This window comes from Argiope bruennichi, chromosome 3 (genome assembly GCF_947563725.1).
Source record: "Argiope bruennichi chromosome 3, qqArgBrue1.1, whole genome shotgun sequence".
Classification (NCBI taxonomy): Eukaryota; Metazoa; Arthropoda; class Arachnida; order Araneae; family Araneidae; genus Argiope; species Argiope bruennichi.
The window spans coordinates 81,587,842-81,607,882 of NC_079153.1; the positions used below are offsets into that span (position 1 = coordinate 81,587,842).

The 20,041-nt window shown below is 28.0% G+C and overlaps 1 protein-coding gene across 2 annotated transcripts in view; it reads left to right on the plus strand.

Moving 5' to 3' along the window:
• Window positions 1-20,041, plus strand: part of LOC129962670 (protein tiptop-like) — a 389,561-nt gene that overhangs the window by 362,237 nt on the left and 7,283 nt on the right. The window contains exon 1 of one of the 2 annotated variants that reach the window (XM_056076575.1): window positions 7,881-8,275. The exons of the other annotated variant lie outside the window; for it this stretch is intronic. Coding sequence (XP_055932550.1) covers window positions 8,167-8,275 — 109 coding nt within the window. The 5' untranslated portion in view covers window positions 7,881-8,166. Of the gene's footprint in view, window positions 1-7,880; window positions 8,276-20,041 lie in introns of those variants that run through there. 2 annotated transcript variants of the gene reach the window in all.

Below are 20,041 nucleotides of genomic sequence, written 5' to 3' on the forward strand. Positions count from 1 at the left end.
CTATTTTATGATTTTCCTGTTCTAATCTTTACAATAAAAACGTTTTCTTTTATGTCTTATATTTATTTTAAGTTTTATACGGGATTTCTTAGAATATGAGCAGAGTAAGATATTTTAAGATAATAAAAAATGAAATACCTAGAATGACATTAAAATAATTTTCGTTCTTAAAAGAATTTCAGTTGATTGCCGTGTGTAAAAGAATCGGAAAGCAATTTTTTGATATTTTCTCAAAGTATTGTTGTGGAATTATGCATATAACAAATATTCATCGCTCAAAGATAAAATACATTTAAAATATTTTGCTTTATTATTAACATCAACGGCAACTTAAAATTTTGCTTTATTTTAATAATGGAATGAATAAGTATCTTTGAAAGTTTTTAATATTTTCTTTACAACTGTAAAATATTTCCAAAGCTGTTCGTGGAAATTATCACTAAGAAAGAAAGAAAGAAAGAACACGAAAATTTGATGATTTACTGACGAGCATGTGGGCTATTTATTCAATATATTTGCGAAAGAATCTGAAAAAAACTTATAACGAATTTTGGGCGTTTAAAAATGATTTTAAAAATATTTTCGATTACATGTATATCCTAGTGCACCTTACCTTTAAAACAAAAATCAATAATTTTCTTAGGAAAAAAAGAATTGAAATTTGATCATACTAAGAGAATTTAATATTTATTATATATCTAGCATTCCATCCCCCAAATTGGGACATTTAGACGTTATTTGAATTCATTTTTAAGACATCTGTCGACCTCTTCCGTCCAAGAACGCATATCATAATCTGCGTGATTGACGTAATAAGTAAAAAACTGTCTATAATCAGTTATGCATCACTTTACTGACCCTTTGAACTTCAACTTGAGTATTTCAACTTCCATTTTAATTTAATTAGAGAAATGATTTATTTTTTTAAGAGAGCGGCCAGTAAACTAGTTTGACAAGTCGTCGCATGTTATTTTCATTAGAAGAACGCCTCCTTCGGCCCTTTAAGCATGGCGTGATGTTGACTAATGATAGGTTTATAATCATTTAGTGATAGGTACTCGTTGCAATGTTTCATCGTAATTTGACTTTTTATTATTTCAAATTCGGCCTGCAACTTTTTTTAAATTCAAGAATGAAGAGGTGTTTATTGATGGTTCTGACGTGTGATTTTCTGTAATCCAGAATGGTGGACAACTTTTTTTTTGGGGGGGGTAGGAGATGAGCGAGGTCATAGAGATATAAATTTCATTAGAAGTAACACAAAAGTAATGGATTTTCATGGGATTTCTTTCGGAATACATAAAAATGGAAATAATTAAAAGAAATTCATAGCTTTTATTGAGAAATGTCACAATTAATTTTTTTTATATGACCTATGCTAATTTCCCAAAATATTACGAGAGCACAATTAAAAAAAAAAAAAAAAATTCGCTGTCGTTAACAAATATTTCATTCCCCTCTCCCTTTCAGTATAAGTATCAAATAATTTTTTAATCATTCAAGAGAAAAAAAATTATAAAATATTCTTTATTAGTTTGCAAAAAATTTATCTTTTTTTTCTTACTCTTGCAGAACTCGAAAAATAAAGTAATTTTGCCTTTTAAGCAACGAAATGCGGATTTTGTTTCAACATTAGTATTCTTAAATTCTTATACAGAAGTAATTTCAAGATTCCCATATCTTGGAAATCTTGAAAATAAAATAATTAAAGCCCATGACTGTGCCTGTCTCAGACTTCAACCTTTTGCCGTCCATTGTCCAGTCTGACTGATTGAATATTTTGCATAAGCATTGTTTTTACATTCTTGTTAGATAATGATTGTTAGTAAAAACTCTCACATTAATTTTTAAGAATTATGATAAACCTATAACTAAATTTTTGATCTTCATAAGTTCTAAAGGAATTCTTATTCATATATGTATAAATATGTTAAATTATTTTACATTATCAATTTGGAGCCAAAATATGTATTTTGTGAATTTCCACGAGATGATTTCATTAATATGAAAAGATCTAGAACGCTGCATTTAATAGTCAAAATGTCAAATTATAATAAATTTCATTTATCAGATTGATTTCTTTTAGTTAGCCTTTCTAAAACTTTTTGTTACTAAATAAAGCAAGTTGATTTCGTCCGAGAAATAAGATAATAGAAATATTATGAGCTCAAGTAAAGTTATAGGAAATGTTAACTTATAGAAGATTTCGGAAAACTGGGAGCTACGATTGATGCAGCCTAAAGTATTATTTTTTCATTTTCTTTTGTAGTACAAAATGCTACTTTTCAAGCCACTTAGAATAGTATTTACATTCAGCTTACTTTATCAATTGTATAATGATAAAAAAAAACTACTTTGCATTCTTTCTCATCTGAAAAAATTAATTTAATATTTTTTCGATATAAATTTGAATTTCAAAAAAAACTAGTATTTTAAAATTCCAATGTAGTGCGACTCCAAATGGAGCTTATTACAAAAAAAATTAGGGTTCTGCAATTTCGAATTTCTGTCCTACGACACTTGAAAATAAAAATTATATACTTTTGGAAGATGAGGATGTCAGTCTTTGCGAAATAATTTTTTCAAATGATTTATTATTATTATTATCGTTTAATTTTTATTTTCTCTATTTCGGAATAGGTTGCGTGGCCAGAGCGGAAGTGGCTAGAGCGGACACATAAGATTTCGTGGTCAGAGCGGACACTCCGAAACTCATCGTGGTTAGAGCGGACACATTTCCCCCCCCCCATCTTAGAACAGATAAAGGGTGCAGATAAATAATAGATATAAAGATAGATATTTTAGATATAAAGGCATTACTTTGCATAAATATAACGTTTTGCATTAAACGAAAGAGTGTGCGTTTCAGTTTTTGCTTTATTTCTTCTTGCTTCGTTTATTTATTTCAATAATTTCGAACATTAAAATATATGTTATTTAAATATAGGCACTTAAAAAAAGTTGTTTATTAAATTTAAAGTACAATTAAATGAGGTTAGTGGTATTGGAATGATTTGTAAGGAGGGAAAAGTTGCAAAAGCAATTCTTGAAATGCCGTAAGTAGCAAGAAAAGCTTCCAACTTCGGATGTTAAGTTTCCATGCTATATCAGTTAACAAAAAAAAAAAAAAAAAAAAAAAACAGTTTCGAGAGTAGAACGCCATTACAAATTTAAATTTTTCTATTTATCATCTTAGATTTAGTTTAAATGTTGTTACATTTTTTTTTTTTAATCTGTACTCTGATAAATTATCTGTTCATTACATGACTTTGCATTTTGTATATGAAATATTGTAAGTATACGGTGCATAAAATAAACAGCTTACTAAATCAGAAGTATATTAATATTTTGCTAACTGATCATTTGTATCTGTGAAAATTTGTAGGAGATATTAGTTGAATTCAAATTTAATTTTCTTCTAGTTGCACTTTTATTAAACCAAAATGAATATCGTTCTTATATGTACAATAAATCATTAAAAATAGTGTTGAATGAAGTTCTGGTAATACACTCTTCAACAATATACATCTACACCTTAATTGAAATGTTTACTGATTAGCTATGCTTTTTTTCCATATTTTAAACAATGTAATTATTTCTAATTTCAGAAGAATTCATGGCCATTTTAAACCTACCAGGGGCTCTGAGATAATGCAAATCTCAAAGCCCCATTTTCTATCCAATTTTTTTTATTGATTTTAATTTTATTTTTATTCAGCAATTTTAATAGTAAATTTTGAAAACTGAAATCGCAAGTCCCTTTCTAAAAAGTCCATTTCAATGTTGTACAAATAAAAAAAGTGCACAGTCAAAACGTAAAATTAATTTTAAGCAAAATATCGAAAACAAAAGACAACTTTCTATAACACTCTAAACAATATTGTAAAAGGAGGGAATAAATTTTTTAAAACTGTAAAGCTCCAAATTTTTTAGAATTATAAAATAGCATAACGAATAACTTGTAAATGGTAATTAGGAATATTACTAGAATGAAGTTGCAAAATTAATTTAATCAATACTTGATTATGACTTGAATAAATTTGACTGCAGGGCCCTCTGTCATTAACTGAAAGTATAAAACTAAATACCTTTCTATTCTAAAAATTATCAAGAGCTGAGGGTATTTTTCTTTTTTGCTTTTTTTAATTTATCACTCTTTGTTAAGACTTTTTCATTATTTTAAGATTATTTTCTCGCCAAATACTCTTGCCAACAAATAACATATGTTTTAGCAAACCTAGACGAATAACTCCCAACCCCCTTTTTTTCAAACAGCTACGCGAGATTTATTGGCCTTTTATGACCTGTACGCAAATGTTCGTATGCATTTCTCCCACTCCCGACTGATTAGGGAAACAACACATTAGGTGCAAGAATGTGCTCTGCCCACCCAGCTCCTCTCACGTGTCCGCTGTAGCCACTGTCCGCTCTGACCCTTTATTTGTTCTAAGATGGGGGGGGGGGAAATGTGTCCGCTCTAACCACGAAATCTGATGTGTCCGCGCTAGCCACGCCACCTTCGGAATAATGATAAATTTTTTGATGGATTTATGAAAATCAGGAGTGTTGTAATTAAATGAAAGTTTAAAGAACTATTAACAAAAAAATAGTATCGTTTACATAAAATGTTGTAAGCAAAACTGGCAAAATTAAAATAAAAAATGTTCGTAATTTTGCGTATTAAGGATTAAGTAGGACATTAGAGCCTTTTAAGTTAACTATCCTTTACTACTACTACTCTTTATCCTTAGATCAGAGTTTTCCGAATATATATATATATAATGTAAAGAACGGTGAACAGCTAGCTAAAAAGAAAAGGAAGTAACCGCGTGAGAGTGCGGTGTTCCTTTCATGTTTTTTTACCCTAAGCCGACGAGTTTACATGTTTCTTTAGTATAAAGGGCATAAATAAGGCCCTTCCCCCTCTCCCGTTGGACAACTCTCATGCGTGTCTTTTTATCATGTAAGTCAACTCCGATCTGTGCAACTACTTTGTTTCCTAAAATAATATATCCCTGTCAACGCGGATTAAAAACTTCATGGAAAGCCTTACAATCGGTGTTGGCAGAAGGTGAAATTTTCAGTCAGGTTTCCCACTTTTTTCAAACCACTGTGTGTATGTTGTTGATGGTAAAGATAGGCTCGAATGCTCATCGTACCATGGAAGGCAATTTTCTTCTAGTTTTGTTCCGCCGTTCGACAAAAATACCCAGCAAAACACACACTGCTGATTTATGGTTATGATCCCGTGGATGTGGTTATTTGGGTTGTTTAGTTGAAAAAAATCCAAATTGAAACGCATGAGTTGAATCGATATGCTCATTGAAGATCTCATAGCTTGTCATCGAAACAAATATGATTTTTTTTTTTTCTATCTCGTCTCATATTAATATGATATTGGAGGTTTTTTTTTTTCTTTGAGTTAAGTGGTATTTATTTTGAAGACTAAATTGCGCATTCGGCCTCTCATTAGGGCTCTTTATGGTCGACCGAAATCGTTATGCCATTCTTTAAAACTCACATTTAAAGGAAGAAAATCAATTATGGTGTATTGGTTACATGTTCAGCCATCCGTGGACGTTGTGAATCTCTATAAACTTTTTAAATTAGAGAGCCTGATAAAAAAAATGAATGGTCAAGTATTCCCATGAAACATTATTTTCAAGATTTTTGCGGTCAAATAAAAAATAAAGGCAATTTATTAGTGTAGAAAACCGCAGTTTTTTGTTTTTAAATTTTAGAGTAAAAATATGTAATTGGTTTGTTCTTGGTTGACTTTTCGGGGAAATTTCGTTTCGCATTATCCGGTGCAGAAAATTTTTCTTTGAGGTACATAACCTACAAAATTTGTGGAAATATTCGATTAGCACTGTTAGTTTTTTCTGTTGTATTGCTACGAAATATTACATTCAAGTTCGGTACATTAATATTTTCAAAGAAAAATTTTAACTGACATTTTTTAAATACAAATTTTAATATTCCTAAGTTGATTTCAAAAAATTAATTTTTGTGAGCTTTGGCTTGTTAATTAACATTTTGACTATGTAGAAGTCGCCCGCATCTGAATGTGGTGTTTTTAAATTTTTTATTTAATTCTCTAATTCTTATAATTACAAGAATTACAGAATTCTCATTCACAACTAAGATTTGCCTTTAAAAATAATTCAATTCAGATTATTTGTGATTTTTAAGGGTATTTCCTATTTTAAAATGTAAATATTTTCTGTTTTATACATTAAGAATGAAATTTGTAATCTGGGACTGCAATAAGAATATATAACATAAAATGAGTCTATGATATGAATATATAAAATGGTTATAATTATATAATATAAAAATGAGAGCAATTTTTGTCACTGCTCATTATTAAAAAAGCATTTTAATTTTAAAAAATTAAAAATGTTTTTTAAATATAATAATAATTTCATGAACATTATATTTGCAAATGAACTTTTTTTTCCTTGCAGAAATATTGCATTTTGTCATACAATAAGAATTTTTAACTTTTTTGGAATATTTTTTGAGTGAATTCTGTTTGATCAAAAGTTAATTAATTTTTGATGTCATATAAAATAATCAATTTTTGTGTAATTTGCGAAATATTGCTTGCTACCTTGTATTGGTCAATCTTCCAAACAATTTTGAGCCAATGTCCAGTTTATTGATCAGAAATAATCAATGGACCCGTTATCCTGCACCCGTCAATCAACCATCAATCAATAATCGCCCAATAGCTTAGGGGGGTGTCAAATTCGAGAAGGTCCTGTTGGTAGAATCGGCATCCAATTGGCCACTTCATTCGAACAACATTGGCCAATGGCGACTGCACGCCTACTCGCTCAGGACCCACGTTGGTGACCTACGGCGCGTGGCGATGACGTCACGTAGGAGGTAAGGTTACTACGATTGGCGAGAAAGCAGATATTGTCTACTCGAGTAGTGAGTGACATTCACGCCAATATGAAGAATTGGTTGCTCTCCTCTTCCAATCATTCTCTGGCATTCATTCTTATTGCGATTAGTTTCCAACATCCCATCGCTTTATTTCAACTGTGAATTCGATTGGAGTATCATAACATTATTTTTGGTAAATTATTATAACTATATTTGGTTTAGTAAGATTGCTTTGTTGTTTCATTATATACGTGTTTTTTAGAATTTTAGATATTTTTTTAGGCTGTTTGTTGTATTTTTCATAATTATATATATAATGTCAAGATTTTCTCAAACTTTGAGTTTACTTGTTAGCACTATTTTCGATATTTTATGTAAATTTTTATTTTTTGAATCTTCCCTTTTTTTAATTACATTTTATAATTGCAATAACGCATTGAAACTTAGTTGAAACTTGATTGAACGTTTCTTAGATAAAATTAGGATTAATTTTTATCATTTACATTTTGTAGCATTTATTTAAATTTTGTAATTGAAAAATTTTTGTAATTACAAATAGAAGTTATTAAAAACATTTCATTTTATTAAATATAAAATTCTAAATTTTCAAATCGTATTTTTCTTTATTTTCAATTAAATACGTATTTCATGAAAGTAGTCAAAATTTATGTATTAAAAATTCAATGCAAAGATAGTAATAAATTTAAAAAAAAAACGGCCTTTTGAAAAGCTTAATTTGATATATTGGATAACACTTTCAAATAGTAATATCCGTTAAAATAATACTCTTATCCTCTAACATCACTATTGTTGGCATAGACAATTCTAATGTCGCCAAATGAGCGATTTCCAGCCAGCGCTTGCCCTCACTTTGGCAACCCGTGGCGAGTGTTAACTCCCGTGAGGTCGCCGGGAACGACCCGATCGTCGCGATGATTCCCGACCGTCCGTAGATGCTGCCAGACCAGCTACTCAGTACACAGAAACCGTGCGCTGCGGAGTTTCATCGAGGCTTCTCCCGCGTGCTTCCGATCAACCAGCCGCACCACCTTCTTACTGTTGATCATCAACAAAACGTATAAACTGTGCCTCTATCACCACACGGATATTTAGAAAAAAAATTCCAGAAAATTGCGTTTACGTTAGTTCGCGGATTGTTTCAAGATTGATTCCCAGCCATTGACAGGAAGTGCTGATGAGCGGACGGCTTGAGTGATAGGTAGGGTGTAATGAAGTGTGCGCCACCAGAGGGCGTTGTGCATCAATATTTCAATGAAACTGTCACTCAAACTGCGACCGACAGTTGAAGGTCGATCGTCTGAAATTTCCCGTTTACTCACCCCACCGCCGCTTCTGTACCAAGAATCATGCTTGGTTAAAGGTGAGATCCTGCCTATAATTTATTATTTAGAAAGTTTTGTTTATAAGTGGTTTTTAAGAAAGTAAACAAATGCAGAAAGTAAACATTATCAAAAAGTGTTTTTCTTCAAATTTTTATAAAATATGAATGTAAAAAAGTGATGTCCAATTAAAAGTGATCCTATTTATTAAAAGAGATTATTTCAAAATATAAATATATATATTGTTTTTAAAGTTAAAAAAGTATCAATTTTAAGCCATTGTGATATATCATTAAATCTATTACGGTTTTTCTCAATGTAAACTTTGATAAAATTCGTATTATGCTGAAAGTAATGTTTGCAAAAGAACGAGAAAATGCCTGTCATTTATTGAGAATTTGTCTATGAAATTACGATATGACTCATTTAATTTATAGATAAATTTGAAATATAAACATTGTGAGGATAAAGCTAAGAAAAGTAGTTTTCTTAAAAAAACAACGTTTTCTTGTTCAGTCAGAACGTTAAATACTATATGAAAGAACAGAATTTCTTTTCATTTTTAGAGATTAGAATTTCGTATTTTTTGAACGGAAATGATACTTGAAAAGTAAATATTGCAAACGAATCATTTAATTTTTTTTTTTTTTTTAAATCGTTGTCTTTTTTTTTTTTCATTAATTATTAATGTTCAGTCATTAATGTTGTTGCTAAAGTGAATTGATATCAAACTTGTTTATATTTTCAAATGCGAAACTAAAAAAGAAACTTTTTTTTTGTACGTAATCATCTCATTGGTCAAATTACTCTTCCAACGGACCACTTGCCTAAAGCCAATCAATAAATATTCATATAAATATGGAAGAATAAACCAAATTTTCTTTTAAAATTACAATTTGGCAGTGAAACACTTTTTTGCGTGGCAAAAGGAAGTAAAAAAACATGATTAAAAAAAGATTTGCTATTTTTTTAATAAACAGTAAATAAGTACTATTTAGTATAAATATAGGATTCAATCACTATTTCAATATCCATTAAGAGATAAAAAAATTATAAAACACAAGATTAATTCGATAGTGGCTTTAAGTCGGATGTAGTAACGTTAGCGCCTTTTTTCATCAAATGTCAATTTTTCTTTCAATTTTGTTGCAACTTTGTTCTAACGGAATTTTTGCACGGAGAATAATTAGTCATAAATCAATCGTTATGTTAAAAATTAATTTATTATTTTAATATTGTCCTATTGTATTTCTAAAAAAATGATACAAAATTTAACTTTTTTTAAAAAAAAATTCAGAAAGATATTATTTTGAGAGTGACTTATGTGTACAACTTTATTATCATAAATATTTTTTAATATTTTATAAATATACATCGATATGTGTAAAATGCGAATAGCAGTTCTCCTAAATTTAAAATTTTCAAAATAACATAGCTCGAACCAAACGGTAATAGTATAATCAATCTGTTGTTTCACAGAAAACTGAAATTATTATTATAATTTTGAATTAACTTGTTTTTGAAAACTGTAAATAGCGCTTAGACATCGCTTCATACAAATTACTTTATAAGCATGTTATGAAGTAGGAAAATGATGGATGAATTTCTAGTCTTTTATCCATAATTCGCAAGTTTTGTAGTTTTCAATTTATAGTATCATTTTCACCATTTCGTAGGTTACTTGTGATGATAATAAGTAAAGGAAATTTATATGAACTTTATTGTTGTTATGCTGAATCCATTATATTGAAGTATTGTAACAAATACTTGTATGATATCAAATATTGAAATTAGTTTATTTTCGTCGTATCTTCTATGTTCATATGTTTTATGTTCTTGTTTAAAGATATATAAAAGTATATACAAGTTTTGTTTTTAAATTATTCTTATCCTTATAATTAAAAAAAAACCTTTAAAATGTCAAAATTTCTTACGTCTAAAAAATTATAAATTGCATTTAAAAACTGCCAAATTTTAATGTCTACGGTTTTTATTTAAAGTTTTTTAAATAGATTTTTAAAATATGAGCGAAAGCAAAATACGGATTGGAAGGAACTGTTTTCGTACTCATTGTATTTCTAACTTACAATCAATTAAAATAAAATGCCATTTTAGCTTCCAAATTTGGGGAAAAGAAATGCTTGTAATTTCTATAAAATATTATTTTAAAGATGCCTCATTATAACGTGTATGACGGCTGTTTGCTAAAATGATCCTAGTTTTAAGCAGGAAACAAATACACCACGTATTACAGACATAAAAAAAAAGTCTTTAGTCTTCAAGTTTAATAGCACCTTGTTAAATAATCTTTTTTCATTATTTACTTGTTGCGAAACAGATACATAGAGAAAAAAAGGCAATTTCCTTTCTCTTTCTCCCCTCCTCCCCCCTCTCGCTCCGCCCTTCTTTGATCTCATTTTATCATCAAAACATCTGTCCAATATAAGAATGAAAGACAGCATTCGCTATCAGGTTCCAAATATATGGATTTTTTTAAATCCCCCCCTCTAACTTGTGACCCCCCAGGTGATTCTTTCATCGGCAGCTTGACTAACCTACATTTTTTTTTCCTTTCAAAAATAGAAATTATGGCATCCGCAAATCGAAAAAGAAAAATGATTTCTTCTTTTCTTAAAAAAAGTTTATTGGGTTAATACATAAGAATGGTGAGAAAGAGCAAAATTTCTACGGCTAAGAATAGCGACCCGATTATATAGTAGCACCTGTGTGTGTTTTTTTTAAATCGATTAATACGTCGAAAAGGTTGATGTTTATATGAAATAGTGCGTGCCCTTGTTTTCATGTATTATTTTATTGTCGCGACGAAATTGGAATTCTCATTTTGTCCCATTTAGGACTTGTTTCCTCTTCAAAAACAAGTTAAAATCAGATATTTCTCATAATTTTCAGTGTGATTAGTAGCGGTTAATGTTTTCGTATTATGGCTGGATTTATTTTTATGACACAAATATTGTTTGGATTGTGTATATCTATAAATCCGGCACAGGTGCTTTTTTAGAATCTCACAAAAATAAGAAACAGTATTTCACAATTCTTAGAAGAGTCTTTTTGTTAGGAGAAATTTCTGAAATGAAAAGAAATTTTCTCAAAATTAGTAAGATAGTTAAATTTCATTAAGTATTTAATAGCTCAAATGAGTTTAATTATGTAGAAAATAATTTTATTGAAAGTAAATTTTAACGTTTATTTTATATTATATTTAAAATTATTTATTTAAATTTATAAAACAATTTAACTTTTTGTAAATATTTAACTAAAATATTTATTTTTCATTCTTTATATTAATTGAAGAGTTTAAAAAAAATGATAAAAATTTGGGAAATAAAATAGTTATCCCAAATTTTATATTTAACAATATTAAAAATTAGATTAAATTCGAAACAATCATAGCCTTTTGTAAAATTGTCGTTTAGATTTCATCTTTAATGTCTTAAAATCTTAAACAAGTCAGAAATTTACTTTTGCGGTTGTCTTGGTAACTCTTTTTGATACTCTTTTTGTTGTCTGCTTTTTTGATATTTTTGGAATTTTGATAAGTTATTTGACAGCTAATGCTTATAAGTAACTATAGGTATATTTAGAATCAATCAATACTTTTTTTTGTTTTGTTTCAAATGAGAAATTACCAATTGAAATGAAGAATTATCTCTTTTCTTTAAATTTATACTTTGCAGAAAAATAAATCCCATTAAATACTTTTAAAATGTACATAAAATCCCTGAAAAAATTCGTTGCATTATTTTCTTAACCAGTTAATTGTTTCCACCTCTTTGGAAAATGCCTATCTTAATTGTGTCGCAAAAATCTAGTGGTGACAAGTATACTCGCCAAATACAGAGTATGTGTAATATGAAATTATGTTGTATTGAAATGACTTTTATTATTTTTTATTGCGATAATCACAATTATTTTTTTACTTAAACTAACATACATTTTTTTTGTATATGAATGAAAAGAAACATAGAAAATTAATTATTATATTAATTTGCTATTAGAGAATGGTATTGAGCAAAGCATGGTACAGCGCATAATAATCTTTTAATTGTTCCTTCGACTTTGCCTCCAAATATTTTAAACATCTTGAAATTTACGAATATGTTTGAATTTTTACTAAAATTGTAATTCAAGCTGCAAATTGTCACTACTTATTAGTCCTGACAAATAAACTCATCATATCCCAAAATGTTACACCTTTTCCGTGATGAGTATACTCATCAAAAACAGGTAACTGGTTAAATCCATTCCGTATATATATTTCTAGTTTGTGGGGTCCTCCGAAGAGCTTCCGTCGCTGAAATATATACAACTTATCGTGCCGTGTTTACTTTCTCCCATGAATGAAATGTATTTACCTTGTGCAATTTAGCTTTCTGTGCAGTCAAGAATTCTGTTTTCGCGGAAGTCGTTTCTTGTCGTTTAGCCAGCTGTATTTTTATTCGCGTAGCAATTTGGCTGCGAACCGCGATTGTTTACATATCATGGTTGATTGGATCTGTCGGATCAAACTCTCTGACAGAAGGTGGATACAGTGGAAAAACGTTGAACTTCTGGGAAGAACTATTGCCCATTTATCCCTCCTTCTTTTCCTGGTCCAGCCAATGTGTATTCGATTTTAAATTTACCTAAAGAAATATTTGTTTTGACTATTGTTAGCAGTTACTTTCTATCCAGTGTGATTCAGATAGAGTGGTGGGAATTCGTACTAGTTGGAAATAAAATTAACTACTGTACTTGTAACAAACTATACTTTCTTTCCTTACGAAAAAAAAAAAAAAAATGCAGCAGACTCAATTTAAAAACCCGAAAGCGGAAAAATTTTCTTATAAAATGGCAGTAAAAAGTACTGAAGTATATGAAAATTTGCTCTTGTATCATTTTCTTTTTTTTTTTTTTTTTTTCTTTTTTTTCTTTTAAGAAATACAATGTTCGTAGTTAATCAATCTCATTATTAGTCATGGTGTAGTGGTGAATGATAAGTTTTCCGGAGATTATATAACGTTGTCCATATTATAATTTTACACTAAAGTGGACTTTGAATAGTGACATTTCGAATGTTTGATAAATCAAACATTTGAATGGTTTAACAAAGAGGTTATATAATAGAATTTTCCATTTATTTCATTTTTATGTATTATTTATTAGTTATTTTACAATAAATTAATCAAAGGAATTAATTTCATTTATTAGAAATGTGAAAACATATACGTTAATATTAATTTTATATATTAATTAATCTATAGCCTCATTAGATTTCATTTATTAATGGTTCTAGTCCCGAGGAAACCTAATCTACAATTTATGCTGAACTTTGGATTTACTATTTTTACATATGATCCTGGCTATAAGTAAAACTCCACTTTTAAAAAAACAGTCGTTAATGTTTCCTTTTGATATTCTAATTCTTTAATTAAATCTTGAAAATCGAAATTTCTGCTACAAATTATTTATGTATTGAAACTAGATTAAATATACGTACTTTCTTTTGGATACGCAAAATTTGAAACAGTCTATTTTTAAAATATCTTTTAATTGTATTCTTTCAATTTAATTTTAGAAATATAAGTTATACAAAATAATTTTATATTTCTTTTTCTTCTTTAATCGAAAAGAGTAATGTAAACGGTTGTTTCAAAATAGCTTTATAACTTCAGAAATTAATAGAACACTTTAAAATCATTAGGTTGATTCTTTTTGCCGAAAAGAGGTTTCTTAATGAGTTGCAAGATCTGTTAAATATACTATTTATTAAATATCAGTCTACATCATCTTAATTAGGGAAAATAACATTTTCTCCTTTGTTAGCTTCACGAAGATGAGTTTATTTCTGAAAATAATTTTTGCTGAATATAGAGTTTTGCTAATTGATAATAAAGCTCTCTTCTTTTCTTCTATGCAGTTTCAGAATATTTTGACGAGTTATCAATATTGTTTTATGCTGACAATCAAAATGGGAACTTAATCGGAAAGTTTGTGCGCTAAGCTGCGATTCTACTGGAAATTTTCCTGGAAACTAAAATTAATGTGCAATTAATAGGCTTTAAGCAGTTAATTAACTTTTCAATAAATAAAGAAGGGAACACTTTTTCAATGTTCCTTTGGTTTGTAATTAAAATTATTCAAAACGCCGGCAAAGTTATTTAACAACAGTTTTACTATAGCATTATTGTTAATGTTAAATACAGTCCTATCTATCTTTCTTGGTGAATTAGAGTATTATCGAATAAAGCTTAATGAGGGAGTGCTTAGTGACTTGATGTCAAATTCATTCATTGTTATTTCATTAACCCAATTGGAAATTATTAATCATATTAAATGTCAAATTAAACAACTATATCTTAATGTGACATTCATTTCTCTTCTAAAATTAATTAAATATTCTCAATTGCAAACAGATATCGTTAGATTTTCAATTTGAGTCTATAATTATCATGCGACTTTGAGTTTAGTTAGAATTAAATTCTTAATTTGTAGCGAGGACATTTTTGAATGTATTGCTTAAAACTACATTAGAACAAGAAGTTAACTACTTTATCCTCTAAAAATACTCGTTGAATTTTACAAATAAATAGGTGACTTTGTTTTTCTGTTAACATTCGGTAGATTTACTATGAAGGTGATTTTAGATCATATGTGTTTATTGTTGTGTAATTCAATAAAAAATATGAACACTTTAAATATGTACAGTTAAGATTGATGAACATTATAGGTACAGTTAACATTATGTACAGTTAACATTGCTATGTAAAAGTTTCATTTGTTAATATTCCAGTTATTACATTTTTCTATTCGAATCTATACATTTTTCGTATAAAACTTTGACTCTTAAAAAAATTTTCGAAGCAAGACAAATTTAATGTATGAAACGTACGAAAAAATTGTTATTCATATGTTATAGAAGAATTAAAAAAAAAAAAATACTTTTAATGTAATACTGTGAGTTGGAGGAAAAATTTTGAAATTTAAATATTTCGTAAAACTAACTTATTCACATACTTTGATAATATTTATAGTATCTGTTATACCTATTATTAAATGCTGTTATGTTCATGATTTCGTTTTTTTTTTTTTTTTTTTTTTTTTTAACTTTCCCTCTGAACATATGAAATTAACTTGCTGCCAAAAGGTTCAAAATATTAATGATTACACATATTTGTTAATTTAACTCCTTATTAAAATATAAAATTAACGTTGCATATATTTCTTAACAGTTATTTCTTTTTCTCTTAAAATTAACTGAAACAATTTTTTTTTCTTTCTGAAAAGGTTTTTGATGAATAAAATGTTAAATTAACAGATGAAAACTTTCTTAAATAGAATCCTGTGATTTAGCTTCATCGTTAAATATCTTAAGTTTTTTTGATATTTCAATATTTTATTGAACACACTGTTACCAATAAAAATACAAATAAAGCAAAATCAGATTTTATTTAGGCAAACTATTTTATTTTAAATAAATACAAAACTGCTGTCTAAAGAAAAGAAAATTATTTTTTTTAAATTTATCAATGCAGTGAGCTTTGAAGTGTAGTATTTTCTTTATTGAAAGCGACCTAGTCAATATATTCTCATTCCATTGTTTTTCTTTCAGTAATTCTAATTCTTGTCACATTAAAAATTAATATCTCAAGATTTCATTGCTCTTAAATATGACACGTTAAATCTATAAATAGATTTTTCATAACTTTATTTTCTCGAGGTTCGAATGTTTACTCAATGGTAATAGCATATTTTCCCAATTGTATTTATTGCTGAATTGCAATATTTTTTTCCTCTCGTTTTAAATCACTTGCCAATGCTAAATAAGTAACTGTCACATTTACTGCCTTATTAAATCAAATATTTCTAGGTAGCGTTAAGCAATGATCATCTTCTGTGTATTTTATTTCTTGAAATAACAAGCTGTTAAAAGTGTCTTATTAAATGACAAATGGCGTTCGAAGCTCAGCATAAATATTTTTAGAGGGACTAATAGTTTTTTTTATATTGTATTTAAACTTAGCTCTACTTTCAATACTCGAAGTTCAATATTTCCTTACGCTTTATTTTGTTTCGGGGAACAAATGTCCAAGTAAATAGTTTGCGCTTGCGAAATGAAATATCGTGTTGATATTGGTACTTAATATTTATTTGAAATAACCATTTTTTCCCCACACCTAATTGCAGTTTCGATTTGTTTCTCTCATACTTCTGTTTTATTTGGAAAATTTTCAAAAATATTTTAACCTTATTTATTTTCCTAGGATAAATATCTTATTCTTTTCTTGTTTGTAGATATTTTTGTTCTGTTTAATAATTTTTATAATTTTAGATTAATCCTCAAATAATAATTATAAAATGATATTTTAATATTTTTATTTCTTGAACTTCGTGTCTAATAAATTTCACATTACAATTTTTCAGAATTTTTCTTTTGATTTTTTTTAAAGTTTGATTGAGATTTTTGTCTTTGATTCATTTGCCTTTTCAGATTAGTTAAATAGAGGAAGAAAGTGTAATATTTTTTCATTTTTGAAACACTTGTTCTTTGGAAATTTTATCTGTGATTATGTTAATCCCAGAAACTTGTTCAATTATTTATAAGCCATACCCTACGTATCATGAATTTAGAAGGGAAGACGTTGCAGTCAGCTAGTATTATCAATCCTTTTAACTAAAGAATTACTTAATATTTTGTCGATTTCATACGTTACATTTCTATCATTTAAAAAAAAATGAAATCATACATTCAAATATAATAATAGTGATAAAATCTTTGTTTATCGGCGTGCAATTTAAGTAATTCTTTAGTAGTTCCAACAATTCACCGTGCATGTTATATTGCTTTGCTCTAAATATGATATTTAACAAATATTTCTGAGTAATTAGTGATGGAAAAAATTATCACTAAGACATTGACTAATGCCTTAACTGTTTAAGTAAAGGCGAATTAATAAAGTAATTGTGAATGTTATTTAAAATTTGCATTATAAATAGAATAAGAAATTGCTTTCAAAATATTAGATGTCCAGTTTTATTTTAGAGTGAAAAAAAAAAAAAAAATTCAAAGCTTACTTTTCTGTTGGATGGGTTTTGTTAAAAATCCTTTCTTGATGGTGCATATTATATTAGATGCACTCATTAGCTCATTATACTTCTGGCTTCATATATGATGTAGTTGTCCCTGAGCTGTTTTAAATTCTGTTTTATATGACTTGGCTGTTTTTTTCCGCCTTTAAATATTACCACAAATAAAATGTAGGAAAAAAAAACGATATTTACAAAAACTCGCCGTGTAGTCTTTATTAAGTACTTAAGAATCTATATTCTTTATCTTCAAAGATTTTTTTTCTTCTTCCCTTCATGAGATAAGGCTTTCCTTTAAAATCTGATTTGACTTATTTAAAAATTCCTATTTTCCTTTTTTTTTTTTTACAGGGGCTTAATTTCTTTATACGGCGTTATTTTTCTTTTTAACACTTTTTGCCCCCATCTCTATCATTCTCTATTCGATGTATTTTTACTCCTTTTTTTACCCACATAAATTTTTTTTTATCAGATGTTAAAGAAACCGAACGCAATAATCCTGTAAATGTTAAGATCCTCCGCCGCCCTCCCTCATTTTCATGAAATGCATGAAACAATCACAAATAAGATCAGTGTCTCATGGATCTGGAAACTCAAGAGACTCACTATCCTTCCAGTATTATCCCGTTAGAGACACTTCAAACGCTAGCATCCCAGTTCGTTTCGACAACAACGCTAACAACTAACAAGCGAGTGAAAGGCAGAAAAAAAAATTCCAAAGCATTGTGGGGGGAAAAAAATTTACACTTGTTTTCTTTCGTATCGTACTTTACATATATGATTAATGTCCATACCAAAGAAATGCTATATCTCATTGTTTTCTGTCATTTTTTTAAACAAGTCGAAATTGGCTTATTGTCATGTTTCTTTAAAATGAGCTTTGCCTGCAAAAGAGTGGATGTCTGCAGCTTTTGATATGGGAAGCAAAAAGTCATTTAAAAAACAAGCTTTGTCTTGATGGGTTATTTTACGGGTTTAGCAAAAACTTCATTTTTTCGCCGTTTCTTGCTTGATACTTTTGAGTTTTATTTAAACCATTTAGCATTTGAGATTTTTACTTTTTTTAAAGATGCGTAATATGGATGAAAAGGTGTAAAAAAATTATGCGATTCATTTTTGTTGTTCATTGAAACTCTTTTCTGTTATTGACGCCGCATTTGTTAAAACTTGCCGTATGATTTTTTTAATCTCATTTCATGGAAGGATGAAGTGATAATAATAACAACAACAAATGCCTTTTTTTATTTATTTTTTCCTCCTTGAAATCCAGTGCTGATGTTTCTTTATAACGCGGTAAATAAAAAGTGGTGGAATTTTTCACAAACGATAATTTGATCTGTAAAAACAATTTCGTTTTTTTAGAAAATAAAATTTTTTTTTGCATACTTAATATCATTTAAAAAAGATTATAAATTTTTGTCTTTAAAAAAAACAATAATTTTTCTTTTAAACTTTACCGAATGATAAATCGTAGGTTGTATTTAAAATTCATCTTGAAATCTTGTATGTAATATAAATATACTTATTCGTAATATTTTTGTGCTTTCCTTATATTTAATCATCATTTTACAATTAGGGAATGTTGCTTTCTACTGTTTCGTACATATATAATAGTAGAAATATCAAAATAAAACCCAGTTTTAAATTTTCATTGTTTGTATTTAAAAAAATAAATCGTAGATGATCAGGGGAAATTTCTAATATTTCTTATTTTTTGCTAAACGTTATCGATTTACCAAAAAAAAAAGTTTGCTTTTACACATTAATGGTTAGAACAAATAATTCAAAATGCACATTCATTTCTAAGCGATTGTTTGAAATTGTAATGTCAAAGTACGAAGGAAAAAACACCTAATTATCACAAACTACCCTTATTTTAAAACTATTTTCCCTCACCTACAGTGCCGTTTTAGGCATTTCCCTAAATTTGGCTTCCCACACATTTTATCACATTACTTGGTGCTCTAAAATAAGCTACAGTACGTCTTCAAAAGTCCTGCAGTATTGACGGGAAGAGCACATATACTTACTGTTTATTTCCTCCATAAAAAGTACAAAACAATAAAATTATAATTTTCTGAAAATACCTCAAAATATCATCTGAACTTTCACAGAAAAGTTTCATTTAGATTAAGCCAACTGTTAAAAGCCGTTGTCCGAATTCAGATATTCTGAATACATATATTGTTTCTGAAAAAATCTGATAACATTGTAGATACACAATCGAATTTTGATAAACTGTCATGATTGCAAATACAATTCTGATTGTGTTTATAACTGGAATGATAAATATCATTGTTTACTTAATATTTAATTATTAAAAAATGCCAAATGGCAACTACTTTTTACATTTCTAAAAATTGAGTAAAAATAATTTGAATTTTTATTTTAATTAACTTTTTTAGTAATTATTATTTAAGTTAACATTTACTTACGTATTAAACTTCTTTCCAAATTTTTTAAAAAAATGCTTGTTGATGAGAAGAGTAAAATGTTAGAAATACTTTTATTTGAAGAAAAACTATATTGTTCTTGATTTATAATTTAGCATTTAAGTTAATATATATTTCATAAAAAATTATCTTTAAAGTAATTTTTTTTTATTTCTGAAAATGAAATATGTTTCAACTGCAAGTATGGTTTAAATTTTGATATTTGGTTTAATATGGTTTAAATCTTAGAAAAATAGAAACGTTAGAAGACATGAGAGATCTGAGATATCC